The sequence below is a fragment of the Spinacia oleracea genome, chromosome 3, assembly GCF_020520425.1.
Source record: "Spinacia oleracea cultivar Varoflay chromosome 3, BTI_SOV_V1, whole genome shotgun sequence".
In the NCBI taxonomy this organism is placed as follows: domain Eukaryota; kingdom Viridiplantae; phylum Streptophyta; class Magnoliopsida; order Caryophyllales; family Amaranthaceae; genus Spinacia; species Spinacia oleracea.
Genome location: NC_079489.1, coordinates 5,662,740 through 5,679,454, shown reverse-complemented (window position 1 = coordinate 5,679,454; position 16,715 = coordinate 5,662,740). Strand labels below are relative to the sequence as shown.

General features: G+C 34.6%; 1 protein-coding gene and 1 long non-coding RNA gene across 2 annotated transcripts; one reads left to right on the top strand and one right to left on the bottom strand.

The window, feature by feature from the left end:
* Positions 1-285: 285 nt before the first annotated feature.
* On the top strand, positions 286-933 carry LOC130470636 (uncharacterized). The gene is made up of 2 exons (XR_008931349.1): positions 286-512; positions 732-933. It is a non-coding gene; the product is annotated as an uncharacterized lncRNA (long non-coding RNA).
* A 9,221-nt stretch (positions 934-10,154) lies between these two features.
* On the bottom strand, positions 10,155-16,289 carry LOC110783114 (E3 ubiquitin-protein ligase SINAT5). The gene is made up of 3 exons (XM_021987413.2): positions 15,511-16,289; positions 11,568-11,954; positions 10,155-10,727 (listed from the first exon to the last, which is right to left on the bottom strand). Exons 1-3 carry the CDS (start codon positions 15,733-15,735, stop codon positions 10,365-10,367), a joined length of 975 nt encoding a protein of 324 aa, XP_021843105.1. The 5' UTR covers positions 15,736-16,289; the 3' UTR covers positions 10,155-10,364.
* Positions 16,290-16,715: the final 426 nt, after the last annotated feature.

The window sequence follows — 16,715 nt, the reverse complement described above, 5'->3', positions numbered from 1 at the left end:
ATTTAGCGACCGCGCAAGCAGTCAGTAAAATATTATTTAGCGACAGCAAACAAATGGTCGAATTTTTTTTATTTTAGCGACCGTCCAAGCAGTCGGTAAACTATTATTTAGCGACCGCAAAACAGATGGTCGGAAAAAAATTATTTAGCGACCGTCCAAACAGTAGGTAAAATATTATTTACGACCGCAAAATAAATAGTCGGTAAAAAATTAAATTCCCGACTGCCCTCACCCATACCCTCACCCAAACCCTAATTAAAGCCCAGTCCCACACCCTCACCCCAAACCCTAATCTAAACTTGAAACCCGCCTCTTTCTCTCACCTCCTCTCTTTCTCTCACGGTTGTTCTCTTTCTCTGCCTCCCCCTCCACCTCCCCCTCTCCCCCACTTTTTTTCTTGTTAAAAATCAACATCAACGCATCAACACAACAACATCAGCGCATCAAGCCTTCAATTTTGGATCGATTATAAGGAATTTGCTCCAGTTTAGATTTCCAGATCTAGTATTATGGTATGTTTTCACTTTTCTACCCATATTCCTTCTTCTTTTCGTTTTTTATGTTCTTAATTTCGTCCTCTCTTCTCCCCTTTTGTGATATATCAATTTTGTTTTTAATAATTAAAATTTTGATGAGTTTATGGTTAATCCGGCTCTTAGCTCCTATTTACGTCTTCTTGTTTGATATTAAAATTCTTACTGATGATTCTGTATCTCTATATGTGGATGTAGGTGAATAACTCGAGAGAACAAAGTAATTGAAGTAAGAAGCTAGGGAGCATGAGCAGCGTCGGAAGTTACAGATTTCCGTCTTTCTGGTCCAGTTTGTTTGAATTAGTAATTTGGTGATTTTTAAATTTTCAGATCTAGTCTCTATTAGAAATTTTGGTATGTAATTATTTGAATTTTTATTTTTGTAGTTGGGTTGGATTTATTTAACTCTTTTTTCTAAATTCATTAAATTTTCTTTTTATATGTATATGTTAATTCATCCCCTTTTTCGTTTTCTGGAAATTGTTCATCATGAGTTAGACATTTTGGTGCAAATAAAGGAAATCGACATTGAAGCCGGATAATGAAATTATTTTCATATTCTTTGAGGAAATCGAACTATTAACTGGGTATTCTCAGTTGATGGATTTGATTTTTTTTAATTTTTTAATAAAAATACCGACCGTTTAGTGGTCGCTAATTACTGATTTACCGACTGCTAAGACGGTCGGCAATTTACCGACTGTTTTGTACAGTCGGTAAATTACTGACCGACTTAGCAGTCGTTAAAATACTGACTGCTAGGCAGTCGTAAATTTATCGACTGCTAGGCAGTCGTTAATTTACCGACTGTCTTAAACAGTCGCTAAACTTATTTAGCGACTGCTTTCCAGTCGATAATTACCCAAATACCGACCATAAAGACACTGTCCACCCTTATCGACTAATAACGGTCGCTAAATTTTTTAGCGACTGTTTTAAGGACTTTGCCGACTATTTTAAGCGGTCGGAAAAGATGCGTTTTCTTGTAGTGGAATTTCCTATCACTCTTTCTAGCCTAGCTTTCCTCTGCCTTCTTGTCTCTACTATCAATATTGCTTGTGGGATGCTACAATATCAATGACACAAATATTGTAAGCGTATATATGATTTCATTAGTATTAATAAATGCAAATCGAACTTTAACATTGCTTTTTTAGAATTTAACGTAAATTTATAATGTCAGTCTTTTACATAACATTTCTACAAACTAAGTTTATATATCTTAGCAGCGCGCGAAGTCAATACAAGTTGATAGAGTGGTAGGAAACTAAGCTTGTGACTTGACCACATTAACGACTTTATGCTTAATAAGGCCTGAAGGACTTAAATGTTAAAGTTTTTTTTTTTTTGTCACCTCTACTATTCTACTATGGTCTACGGACTAAAAAAAATATAGAGTATTGGGGGCAGCTGAGCTGAGTAGCTGTCCTAGACAAGCTGTTAAGATATGTTAAGATATTAGATATTATTCTGTGAATATTCTGTAGAGTCCTAAATATGGTATGTTACCTAATATGAGTCCTACATATGGTATGTTACCTAATATGTAATCTAGGGTTTAGGTAATGAGTTGTACTATATATATACGTGTGTTATTAATGAGAAGGATATGAGATTACACAATATTTGACATGGTATCAGAGCTTAGGGAGATCCTACGACCCGTCTACAAAAAAAAAAAAAAAAAAAAAAAAAATTATCCCCTGCCGGTGGGTTAGAAAAATAAATCCACCGGCGGGATTCGTAATTAATATAATAATTCCGCTGCAAATTGGTAGAAGATGAGGTTGGTGTTGGAGAAAAGACTCGTACTTGGAATCGCGTCCAATTCGAGTATTCATATTGAGATAATTGGTGAGTTCGAAAAGAAGGGCGTTCTCATCAAGAGAGAAAAAAAAAAAAGTGCAGGTTCGAAAAGAATGGCGTTCTTGCTCGATTTTTTTTATTGAAGAATGGTGTTTCCAATCGCAACGTTCGTGAAACTGCCGTTACGATTGAGGGAGGGAGTAAAGGATAAGTAAAGGATAACGTAGTTATCCTAGAGGATAGAATATCATATGAGATAGAGTTATGTTATATGATATGGGTGATACTGAGGGAGTGTCGTCACCTACGGGTGATACTGAGGGAGTGTCGTCACCTACAGGTGATACTGAGGGAGTGTTGTCGCATACAGGTGACAATGAGGACGTGTCGTTGACTAGTGGCGTCGACGAAGGGGTGTCGTCGCCTGTGAGGGAGGAACAACAACATTATACACCCAGTCGAGTGGAATCAGACGTCGTCTCAGCAACGACAGGTGTCGATGAGACGACGTGTAGTGATGAGAGTGAGACAAGGCAGTCATCAGCCCGTCGTATGTGTCGAGACTGTCGACGAAGGTTCAGTTAGCAGATATCGTCACTAAAGCGTTGGGGAAGAAGCAATTTGAGTTTTTTTTGAACAAGATGGGCATTCGAGATCTACATGCTCCACCTTGAGGGGTGATGTTAAGATATGTTAAGATATTAGATATTATTCTGTGAATATTCTGTAGAGTCCTAAATATGGTATGTTACCTAATATGAGTCCTACATATGGTATGTTACCTAATATGTAATCTAGGGTTTAGGTAATGAGTTGTACTATATATATACGTGTGTTATTAATGAGAAGGATATGAGATTACACAATATTTGACACAAGCTCTTCCCATATTCCAGGCCACAGGTTTGGGACAAAAGTCAAACAACTACGATCACCACCTCACGTGTGACTGTGTGAGTGATGATAAATGTAGATATTTTCTCGCCACGTGCACTTTGTCACACTAAATTATGTTAAACTAGTATGTAATCTGGGTGTTGCCCCGGGTTTTGACTTTTATTCGTGGTTTTTTAAAAAAAATATGTGCACGTAGAGAGGGTGTCATCGTCAAATTACTGTGGTAACATAAGATTAGTGGCCGATCAACAACCTCCCCGATAAACCCCACATCCAAAAATATAAACAAAGTCGGATCATTTTTCTTCAAAGTAATAATTGTACATTTATGAATTAAGTAATCATTCCTTTTTTTGCATTCACTTTTATTCAATGTATTGTTTATTGTAAAAAGAATATATAGGCTTATATGGAAAGATATTACATAAGTTGTAGTTGGTTAAGATGGTAAACTTTTAACAAAGAGGTTTGGTGTTCGATCCAAACTAGATTAGAACGAGTTAATCTCTGTCATTGGGATAATATTAGCCCCGACTATATCGTTGATGGAATTCAAAGCTAATCTACCCCCATAATTCCCACGTGCTAAGTCCAATAACCCAAGCCATCTCATATTCAATATATGAGGGACATGAGTATACTTAAAGACAACTAAAACATCATTTCTCTTCCATGTAGGAAAATACTCCTACACACACAAATTGAATACTAATATCTAACAAATTATCCTATCCCATTAGTGTATTACCATTGAATCTGATATCTATTATATATTCTGTACATATTCTCAATCTTAACCTGAAATCTATAGGTCTTAGCCATCTGAGACCTTTAACACGTTTTGTTCAAAGTAAAAATTAATTATCTGGTCAGATTATTTGACAAAAGACCCCATTAATCATCTTATAAAATACTTTGTATTTCCTTGTTTGCCAGAAAAGTGTTCACTAATTGTTGGTTAACCCATTAAAGACCCATTTAATCATCTATAAAAAATAGTTCACTAATGGTTAATTGGTAAATCAATTTTTAATCTCAAACTATTTCACAGATTTTACTTTTAAGGAAAATAACTTAATACTGCGTACGAAGTACTTCGCATTAAACTATGTGGAACTATCTGAACATCGCCTGTGCCAAAACTAGTTTTTCAAACAAATCATCTTATATTATTTGTTTGTCAAAATAAATAAATTTTGCGTACTCCCTTCATATTTATTAAGCGGTGCCAGTGCATTTTCATTTATGGAAACTTTCTCTCTTATTTTTTTTAATTTCCTTCTTACTCCATAGACCTCATTAATCATAGGTTTTATTCCCACTAGTCCTATTTAACACTTTCACTATCTTTTACTCTATCCGTACTCTAATTATTTAATCTATACTTATCCCACTTGTTTCTTTTTTAAATTTTAATAACTCACTTTTATTAAATTTCGCGTAGATCAAAATACACCAACTTACTTCGTATAAAATACTCTAGTACAGAATAATGGAATACTCCCTCCGTCCCTTAATACTTGCACCGCTTTTCTTTTCGGGACGTCCCTTAATACTTGCACCGCTTCTATAAATAGAAATCTTTACCAATATTATATTATTTCTCATACTTACCTACTACCCCACCTACACCCCTATTCCCTACAAAAAATCATTTAAAAATCAACACCCCTCACTCACCACTCCCCACCCATTACACATCTCCCACTAACTATATTAAAAAAAATACTCCACTATTAACAAACACTCATTAAATTAATAAGTCAATTCAAATGTCTTAAACTCCGCACCGGTCAAACCGGTGCGAGTATTAAGGGACGGAGGGAGTATGACATTTCGTGGTACAACGCCAGGAATCAGGATCCAAGACCTTTTGCAGCAGGATTAAATACTCTAGAAATGGCAATATGTAGTACAAGCACGTAAATGGAGGTGAGGTGTATCAAACTAAGAGATTGTCTTTATATGTTTTGGTAATTCTTTATCAGAATTGTTCTCTATTCATACATTCAGATTTTGTTTCCTTTTCAGAAGCCAGAATCTAATTCCTTTGATCTAAGTCCAACCATCATTGAACACTCCAACTACTTACTACCAAAATTTTACACTAATAATCCACTTAAATGGCACTATAAACTAGAAATTCCAAAGATATTTGGTCTTGCATCTAATCTTATTCTCATCTTTGTATTAATTAATATTATATTTATTGTATTATTCCTACACAATGGCTATTGAGAGCGGTCAAATGATATATTTTTTGGTGCGAATGAGTCACAAAGGGCAATATAAATTACAAATAGGGTCGAGAGATTCGAACCTGAGACCAATTGTACACAGGCCCTCGGTCTTAACCACTAGGCCAAGACATCATTGGTAGTCAAATGATATTATGGTTGTCATGCAATCTCGCCCAGAAACACCTTAGAAAAAGAGATCTATTATCCACCCCGGGAGGGTCTTATCCCCCCGGAGGGTCTAGTAATTCGTTAACACGAGTCAGATTGACCCATTTATTGACATCAAGATATCCAACCTAGAAGAGTCCATCACCCTCTTTGGTTATGATACTTTTGGAGCAAATATAGCTTTTTGATGCAAATTAGCTTGTTTACTAATTAAAAAAACTATTTTAGGTGTTTAGATAGAAGTTGTTTGAACGATTTTGTTGGGTCAACAAAGTTCTTATGAGGAGATTTTAGCTTATATATTTGTGACTCCGTATTTTATAATTCAAACATCTACGTAGTAACAACTATTTTACTCAACAATTTCACACGAATAACAATTCAAGCTAATACAACCATCTAACAGCTAACCGTTTGGAACCAGTAACTCAGTAAGGGCCATATATCATCTGATGCATGTCTGATGTAAGTGCTTACTATATTTAAGCTGCCCCGTAGCTAAATAACTTCTAATTGTCTAATTTGTTCTAAATCGGACTATACTTTTTTGAACATTAAAAAAATGCATCCATTCTATTCTGAAGTCATTTGAAAATCAGATCAAGGATTACAGAAAGAGATGTTTGGAGTAAAACAAACAACAATTAGTTTCTAATTTATTCCATAATAACGAATCATACCATTTTTATTCCGTAACAACCATTTATAACAATATCATATAGCTAGCTTAATGACATTTCGTAGGGGACTTAACTTAATTCATTGACCATAATAACGCTTAATACAAGGTTTGTTCGGTGTTGTTCATCTTATTTTCACTAATTTTAAGACTAGCAAACACATATAAGCGTCGATAAATTCAAATAAGAGTTGTATAAAGAGTTACCCAAGTAAAATATATGACTGGAATAAATCCAGATATGTGAAAATCATGTGAATAAAACGCGTCGTTAGTAGTCATTTATTTGGAGCAAATTCTAAAATACATGGGTGGTTGAACTCTGCAAGGCAATGGTTGGTTTAGTTAGGAATAGAATATAAATAGGTTATTGTCATTAACGTGTTATTCTTAGCACAAAACAAAACATGTTTTCCCAAATATTTTGTGGCAAACTTTACACTATAAACTTTGATTTCTATATTAGGAAGGTTAGTGTTATAAGATCAAATATCCTGACAGATTGTATGTTTTTTAAGTCCTATAGTCTTCAATCTTATATCATATAGTTAAGATATACTTCAATATAAATTTATCGCACATGATATTCAATCCTCTAGGATCTCAATAGTATGTCATTGATGGAAACACTAGGGAGATTAAACTAAATTTGTCAACAAATAAATTCAATTCAACAAGTTAGGGAAGTATGAGTTCCAACGTCAATTATCTTCATGTGTTTACAATAAGCCAACAAAATCAAGCTCAAATTGAAAACGTCTTGTTCATTGCCCCTGCGTTTCTTACTAATATTCCTGTTTTAACTGTGTACATTTATAAATGAGTAAATAGGTCTGGAGGTCCCTAAACTTTGCCAAAAGGAGCAGTTAGGTCCCTCAAGTTTCAAAAGGAGCATTTAGGTCCCTCAAAATGGATGGAAACCGCTGCTTTTTGACTTCTGTTACTAACGTCTGTTAAATGAATTAAAAATAAAGGCAAATTAATATAAAAGGCAGAAAATGACAAAATAACAGTTACTTTTACATATTAACAATAATTAAATAAAGGGAAACCCTTTTAAGTTAGCTTTTTACAAAAAACTAGCAGTTCAAAGTATTTAACAAAGCCATTTGTACCCAAATTATTCAACACTTAATAAAATAAAATAAAGGATCAACGCTTCCTACTAATCAAATCCCCCAAATTAACACACCCAACAAGCATAGGTTAATCAACAACATTTCTCAGAGACAATTTATCAAACACCTTGTGTGCACACCCAAGTAACTTACATTTCCGGTAAAATTCATCCGAGCTCAAACCCATAAACTCCATGCATCGTCATCATCTTCAATCTCATGTTTAATCAGCAAGTCGATCGATCGATCGAGAACCAATACTCACAACCACAAAAACAAAGCACCTTGCTGGATGTTCCTTAACAACAGGGCCCGACTCCGAATTTTCAATCGGAGCCTCTGAGTGGGCTTAGCCAAGCTCTGGACACCTCTTGGCTGATTTCCTGAAAGGGGGTTTAATTTCCTCCGCCTCTTAATTCTTACTCAAAGTCTCGAACCATCTTAGTTTACTCCTCTTCTTCTTCGGTATTTCGTAGCTGCAAGTAGGGAAAAATCCCATGGTTGATTGGTTTCTTCACTGCTACTCTGCATCATCGTTGATCCTCATCATGATCACCATCAATCATCTATCAACTTGAGCTTGAGATCACAATAATCGTGCACCTTCAAAGATCACTTTCAACAGTATCCCATAATAAAAGAGGAGAGAGAAAGAGAGAGAAAAAGGTAGAAGAAGAACTAGTGGTAGTAGCAAACATCTGGGAGAAGAGAATTTGAAACTTTAGAGTTGTGGAAGAACAACAATTAGCTGAAGTTTATGGCGATAATTGCTGAAAATTTAGAGTAAATTTGCTTGGGTTACTCACTAAATTCGATTTGATTAGGAAGAGTTGTGGAAAAACCTAGAAAAGGGAATATAAAAGGTGAAACGTGTAAATGGAGAAAAATCCATATGAAAAAGCTAAGTAAGTTGAAAAAGCTAAGTCATAATTAAAATCAGTTGTTTTCATTTATTTATACACGTGTAAATTAATTTTCCTTTTCTTTAAAGCGGTTTTATTATTATTTTATTGAACTTAACGGAATATGAAACGGTGTTAACAAAAGTAGCTGATTCCATCCATTTTGAGGGACTAAAATGCTCCTTTTGAAACTTGAGGGACTTAACTGCTCCTTTTGCCAAAGTTTAGGGACCATTAATATTTTAAATGTCTTATTCATGAATCATGATTATGTTTTTCTTTATATATGAGAATAAATTAGTAGATTTCTTCAAATCTGTATAATTAAAGCAAAATGATGGTTAAGGAGAGGTACGTGAATAAACCCCCAATACTCCATTCTCACCTATGTCACGTCAATTGCCACATCATATCTACTCAAAAGACAAGTAATCAATTCACAACTTCAATCAAGCAAGAAAAAAGGAGATATAAATAAGGAGTAGCAAATTTTGGATTAAAGAATTGAAATATAAAGACAAATCTTCAAAAATTATGAAATAAATTGAAAAATAATTCGAATCAATCTAACAAATATAAAAAACGTCATTTTTTTATTCTGCATTTGATGTATATTCAATCAAATAAAAAAAGTAGGTACTTTAGTCAAATGGTTAGACCATACAATTTATAACTTATGTTACATCATTAGAATATGACATTTTATCTTAAACATCTACCAACGTTTCAACTGACTAACATCATTAAAAAAATATTTCTCATACAAACGTAGATATATCCTTGATTTATTAATTTCATAACTACTCTCTATTTGTGTTACTACCATGATAATATACAAAGTAAATATTTTAAATCTAATGCACTATTTTATTTACTTTCTAATTTTATAGAAATTCAGTACATTAGTATGGGCTCATACTAGTTCTGAATTATTGCAAAATTTCAAACAAATACTTCACATTAGAAAAAACGAAGGGATCAATTAACAACTAGCGTCGGTGAAATGGGTTTGAATTTGGAACATTATCAACAATTTGAATTTTAGATAAAGAAATCATGTCATGAGGATCATGTGGTAGTGTCTTTTCCAACAACCATTACATCATTTTGCAATCTCTTTTTTTTTTGGAAGGAACATCATTTTGCAATCTCAATAATGGATTAATAGCTACCTTAAATCCTTAATCATACTAGTAAAATTGATACTCGGGTATATCTCGATCCTCGAGACACGAGTATAGAATCATCGACCATTCCCTTCGAGAGGAGAGTCGCCTAATACTGTATCTTACTACCGTAATCTTACTAATTCCATTTCCCCTCGAGAGGAGAGACACTTAATTGACGTAGGAAGCGATTCGACAAAGAGGCAAATTGTTGAAAATTGACGAAATGAATTCTACTAGTCGGGTCTCTGGCGTCCGATTACTTAATACCTACGCCGTGATTGATGGGCTTTTTAAGCCATCCGAGTTCGTTTAGGGCTCGAAAACTGCAGTTTAATTATTTTCGTTTTTTTTTTTTTAATTCCGTCTCCCATTAAGGTTTTGTGTTAACTATTTAAACACTTTATATTCGTCATTAGAAGGCAAATATTCTTTTAATATAATAATAAAATTCTGAGAGTTTATCTCTTTTCTGGTGGATTTCGAGTTTTTACATATTTATTGCTTGTAAATTTGTTCGTTTGTTCTAAAGATTGGCACTTGCTTTTCTTGATATTTTCCGACTGCGTCACTAATACTGCATTATGCTACCGTAATCTTACTAATACCATTATAAACACTTAACAAGAATATCAACACCAAAGGTTACATGCCAAAAGAGTATAAAAAAATGAGGTTAGTAGTAATCACAGAAGCTGAGAAACTTCCAATTCAAAGCCATCCCAAATATCTCCATCCTATTACACCAAAAATAGAGAAAATTGAGATAGCATGAAAAGTGCAAAAATATTAAAAATATCCCCCCAAAACACACCCCTCTATGAACACGAACACGAACACGGACACGAGATTTGCTTAGCTACTCATATTTGGTATGCAAGGAGAAGCATCAGGGTTTTGCTGCTCCTTCCATATCCTTCCAGTCACCCTCAACTTTAACTCTTTCCGGTCCCCACCCGAGAAGAAAAGTGCCATATTCCGTTGGATGATGAGACCGTCGTGACTATCTCTCACTTTCCGGTGGCTATCTCGAATGCTTCGAGGGGTTCCTTCCCATATCATTTTCCTCCCATTTCCCCCAACCTCGAGGCTGTAGCTGTAGTTCCGGGCCTCATTTTCGTCCCCCATGAAACGGAGGAATGCCATGTATACTGGGGCATTGTGTAGTTGAAAGGCCTCAAAATGGAGGCAGAAGTATTGGCCCAAATGACTGAAAACCTGTCAAGATAGTAGATAAGAATGCAAACTTTTAATCATGTACCTGATTCTGATAACTAATACAGTACTTGTGTCTAGATGAAGTTCAAACAGACTTATGCATTCGGTGCTAAGATGGGAAAGAATGAACAAACAAGACTGAAGGAAAATTGAGAAGACATCAGTCCAGTTTACGAGTTTAAGGCATCCATGTGACAACATACATTCATTATCATCACTACCTCATTGCCTCAAAGAGGCTCCCACAAGAAGCGGGGTAATGGGGGTCGGACATACGCAACATTACCCCAGCAATTGCAGAGAGGTTGTTTCCAATTGACCCAAAAGTAATAACGAGACGACGAAGCGAAGAGGTTTTAAGAGCCATTTTGATTTAGTCCATTACATCCCACAGCCAAAAGAACAAATGAATCTTTAGCTCCATTTGAAATGGACGGAAAACATTTGCAAAGGAAAACATTTTCCGGAGGAAAGTGGTTTTATCTTGTTTGTTGTATGGAAACAATTTTAGGGGGGAGACATTAGGGGAAGAGAAGGGAAAGTGTGGCGATCTAACTATTGCAAAGGAAAAAGTATTTTCCTCTATGGAAACCTCTTTTTTGGCCCACTTTTCCTTCAGTTGGACTGGCCCAAACAAACAGAGGAAAGTAAGGAAAACCATTTCCCTTGGGGATGGTTTTCCCACGAAACAAACGGAGCCTAAGTGACTCAGGTGAATGAAAGAAGGCTAAGACGCTGGAATGCAGACATTAGGGTCGATTATGTTACACTCGAATCATATAATCATTCTCAAATTAATGTAGGTTATGCTAAAAATCTACAAGAAAGAGTTTCACTAACCGTCAACATCCATGTTGCATTTTCCACTTCCCGGGGATTGGATTTTACATAGCGATGATTAAACGTATTTCCGGTGTGCATATCCACCTTGTGATCATCCCTGAGATGGGTCACGAGGCGGGGAATATCACCCACAATGGAGCACTCGGATCCAGCATAAGGACAGTTGTATGGTCTAAAATTGCAGACTGTCTCATGTTTGAGCTTGCTATAATAAGGAAATATTTCAGGGCACCCCAAATTGTAATATCTACAAGGCAGTTCAAGCGACTCCGCCACTTTCTCAAGAGCTAAGCACCTAATATCACCAAGCTCCTGCCTACAAGTAGGGCACCGGTTGTGAACTCTTCCTTTACATGTGGAACACAATGTATGTCCATTATGGCACTGCATTTAACCCAAAACCATTATCAGTCATCTATGCAACTTAAATTCGTCAAGAAAATTTACACCAGATTTGATTCAAATACAAGACATGTAACAGTTACACTAATCAAATTTCATAAAACAAACCAGAAACAAATTAAGACCAACCTGAAAAGGTTGGAATCAAAACAATTTGCAACTAGACCTCGTCTTTTCTAAATAAGGACAGTTTTATGAGAGACTATTGGGACCTCAGTTGCAAATATGCCACACATGTATTTGTCTAAGCATTAAAGGCACTAGACTGGATAAGGTGAGGATAAAGAGGCACACACATTGCAAAAAATAAATAAAAAATCACCCTCTTGTTCCATACATCGCATTAAAACAAAAGATGGACATATAAATAGATGCAGGACCAGCCTGTTGATGGTAAATGGATCCCTTTTTTATAGCCAAGAGTATCAATCTTCATAAGAAGGCATGAGAGCTGTTTGTTCATAAGAGAGGATTGTACTTTGGAGTCATTAAAGTTGCATGTTCTAACATTTAATACGTTATCTGTTATCTTCCAGGTATGGTTTGGGGCAGTGTATACAAGTACAACAGTCGAAAACTCATAGAAAAAGATAAGGAAAGATTCAAACAAGAACAACTTATGAGAACTGCTTATTCGGAGAATCATTTGGCAAACACAGGGATTAATTAGGGGAATGCAAAGAATGTAGGAAATCTTTTGATCTTTTATCTTGTACCATTTCCCCTAAGGTTATGCTTGGATTGAGGGTAATGTATTAAAGGGGTAATAAAAGTCAAACTAAGGTAATTAAAGGTGATGATGAGGGGATGAAGTGGTGGCAAAGGAAACAAGCTAGTGTTGGCAAGAAGAAAATAAAAGGGAAAGGGGAACAAATAGCCTCATCATGGGGGGAATAGTTACCCACCATCCCACTAGGGTGATTATTACCCTCATTTGGGGGTAATACTAATAACTTCCCCCCTTCCTCCCTTCTCCTCACAACACCACCACTACCACAACTTCTCATCACAATACCATCACACCACCCTCCTTGCAACCACCTCAATTCACCTTCATTGTCCTTTTATTATGGTGGTTTGACTTTTATTACACCCATAATCAATTACACCCAATCCAAGCATGCCCTAAGACTGCAATGTTTTCAGATATGGTGCCAGTCATCTGATTGAGATAGATCATTATCAATTTAATCTTAAACCAAAAACAACCAGTTCCTCCGTAATTCAATCTACGTCAGGATTTAACATTTTGACTGGCTCCAAGCACATAATGGCCACAAGCAATCAGCTTGCAAAGATGTAGTACTTCATAAATTGGTCCTCTCTCTTAGACTATGGTCCTCTCTCTTAGACTATGGTCCTTTCTCAAGTCAACATACTTGACTACTTGATCACAATTCACAAATCAACTTCCAAGAAGAAAAAGTATTGGGTTTAGCATCATAATTTCACCACTAAAGCAGTTTATACGAGTAACTCTTCTCAACGAACCCAAGCTTCTAAATACAACTTAAAGAACACATCAAGTGTACAAAAACTTATGCTTAAGGGTCAAAATTGCAATTATACTGTAGGTGATGTGAGAAATAGATGCATAATGTTTGAGACACTGAAACTAGAATGTGATTATAATCAATTTGAAAAGTAAGTACACTGCTAAAATATTACCCTTGCACTATATATATTTGCTTAAGGGTCTGTTTGGTAAGCTATTTCAGTCACCTTAAATCATTAGGTGCTAATATGATAAGTCACCTTAAACAATTAGGAGTGTTTGGCAGGTAGCTGAAATAAAATATAAGGTGGAAAAAGTGACTGATATTGAAACGTTAATCTGATTAACGTTTGAGTTTCAGCTCCTGAAATTATTATTTTCTTTAAAAAAAAGTTGATAATAGAATCCTAAATAATTGATAAACCCTCAAAAATAATAAATACCACTAATGAAACATTATACTCGTAATTCTTTGGGTAAAAAGATATCGGCAGACCTCTCTCTAGCGCTCAGCAGTCGTATTGGGTATGTGATAATTCCTTCTACTTCTCTATATTTTTCTTTATTCTTATTATTTTTCTTTGAATTTGATTTTTGATTGTAAATTATATGATGAGTTGTGTCAATTTTACTACTTTGATTTTTTTATTTTTATTTATTATTATAAATGTGGATGTTGGTTTGGAGTTTTTTGGGTTCGATCGTAAACTATAATTGTTGCAATTATTTGATTACAAATTGGGACATTGACGCAACTAAAAGAACCATAAAATGTTGATTACAACCTGAGAAATTGTTGCAAGTATTTGTTTACAAACTGGGACATATATTGACGCAATACAAAACTAAAAAAACAGAATTGTGTTAGTCGTGTTTGTTTAGCGTTAATTTTGTTGTTTTTGTGTTAATTGTGTTTGTCATTGGTCTGCTAGAAGCAATGTGATTAATTTGGTGGTACGATTTTGGTGAATAATGGTGTTTGAAAGCGACGACCATGTATATCCCTTCTTTTTTGCTGATGATGGTAAATATGCTTGATTTTGTGTTGATTTTGCTTGGTTTAGCTTAATTTTGTTTGTTTAACATTAATTTTGTTTGTTTAGTGTTTATCTTGGACATCCCTTATTTTTTGCTGTTTTGTGTTAATTTTGTTGGTTTAGTGTTAATTGTGTTTGTTTAATGTTAATTTTTGTTTTTGTTTTGTGTTAATCTTGTTTGTGATTGGTTTGTTAGAAGCAATGTGATTGATCAGGATATTGGTTTTTGTATTAAAAATATTTTAGATTTATAGCATGAAGTATTTATATTTAAGAATAATAGCTATTCCGTACTACTAACTTTTAAGGAGTAATACATCAATTAAATTAACTATAGATGTTAAAATATATAGAATGTCAATTAAACTACTAAAAATTTCAGGTACTTATAAAATTAGGTCTACCAAACAGACAACATAATCAGCTACCTTATCAGTTTCAACACCTTATCAGTTTCAGGTACCACCTTATCAATTTCAGTTGCCTTATCAGTTTCAGGTTAATTTCAGCTAGTATTGCCAAACAGACCTTAAATCTAATGAAATTTTCGATATATTCTTCTCAATTGAATTAGATGGAGGCTATGGAGCTAATTAGACAATAATTTAATTAATTATAGAATCAAGCAAAAAAGCCATGGAAGAGACGAAATGATTTTGTAAAAGGGAGTTCATACTTTGATTAAATCACATCATATCTATTATGACAAACCACATTACACAAATTCAGACAACAAAATCAAACCCGACATTATTTCACCTCATCAAATCAATTAAAGCCTAACTAATCCACCAAATTCCGATCACATTTTCTGAATTATTATCCTATAAAAATCAAATCCATTCCCAACAACCACAATAATAATAAACAATAACAAAAAAAATCTTTAACAGCAGACCCGCATATACATTTTTGACATTCATCGTTATTACTACCTACCAAACCGGCCGCAATGGAATGAAAAAAATAATTCAAAAGACAAGGAGGGAAAAGGAGATTAAAATACCTGATGAATAGGAGGGTACATGGAATTTGTACAAACAGGACATTCAAGCAATTCATGAACGCTAGTGGCTGGTGTAATGGCTGTGGGAACTACAACATTACTCCTCTGTTTCGCCGGAAAAGGGTGGTGGTGATGGTGGTTGTTATGGTGGTTGTCAAGATGAGGGATCTCTTCTTCCTCCAAACCATCCACTGATGACACACACTCAATACTATCTATATCCATTTAATTCCAACCAAAACTGATCAATTTACAATACCCACAAACCGAATTGAAAAACCCAATTCTCAGAATCTCAAAATATTTCGTAATTTCAATTTAATTCTCAATCCAAGTTTCTCCCTCTACAAATTTCCCCTGTTTCTCTGTTTCTGCTCAAGCTAGAGAGAGAAAGAAATTAAAATTTAAGACACTGATAAAGAAAACATAAAGATGGTGATGAGAGAGAGAGAGGAGGGAAGATCGATCGATTGATTCCAAATGAAATCAAAATTTAATAATCTTCCCTCACAAAAAGGAAGAGGGTTCTTTTCTTCTTCATTCACTCTTTCTTCCTCTCTTTCTCTCTCTAGAACATCAAGAGAGAGAAAATTAAGGACAAACGTCCATTTTCAAAATTGGGTTTTTAACTGTTGAAGATCCAACGAACTATAGAGGGGGAATTTTCTAGATTTCCGGAAATGTGTAAGATTTTTAAAACAAAAAATAAATTAAATAGAGAATGTGGAGAAGTTGTAGGAAGATGAGTGGATGATGAGCACGTTATTTGTGGGGACTTTACAATGATATTTGGTGATGTCTAAATTTTACTTTACAAGTTGGAGTATAATTGTGTCACATTGCTTTGCTTTTAGATTTCTCACCTAAGTTTTAGTGTAGTGTTATTTGAGTACTTGTTTTGGTTTTATGATTGGTTTAGTTGATTGCTTGCCTTTCAAAATCGGTTTCTCTATCAAATTTTAATTGCTTATTTTTGATGTGGTAAAAAAGAATGTGATAGAAATCTTTCAAGTAACTTGATGGAAAAGAAAAGGCCAAGAAATTAACGTTTTTTATGTACAACTAGTTGTATCTTGTGCAAGTACAATTGTGACTATTATTTTTATTATAATAAAAAATAGTATTGGTTGTCGGTGAATATTTTAAATTGAATAAACCATAGAGAATGAGAATATTCTTTCAATTTGATTGTGTTTGTCATCTAT

Bases quoted from the DNA above. Each gene is read 5' to 3' on its own strand.
- LOC110783114 (XM_021987413.2), bottom strand. From the start codon at position 15,735: ATGGATATAGATAGTATTGAGTGTGTGTCATCAGTGGATGGTTTGGAG. The intron at 11,955-15,510 runs GTATTTTAATCT...GGTTAAATGCAG, and splicing joins TGTACCCTCCTATTCATCAG to TGCCATAATGGACATACATT. The intron at 10,728-11,567 runs GTTAGTGAAACT...CTATCTTGACAG, and splicing joins ATGCAACATGGATGTTGACG to GTTTTCAGTCATTTGGGCCA.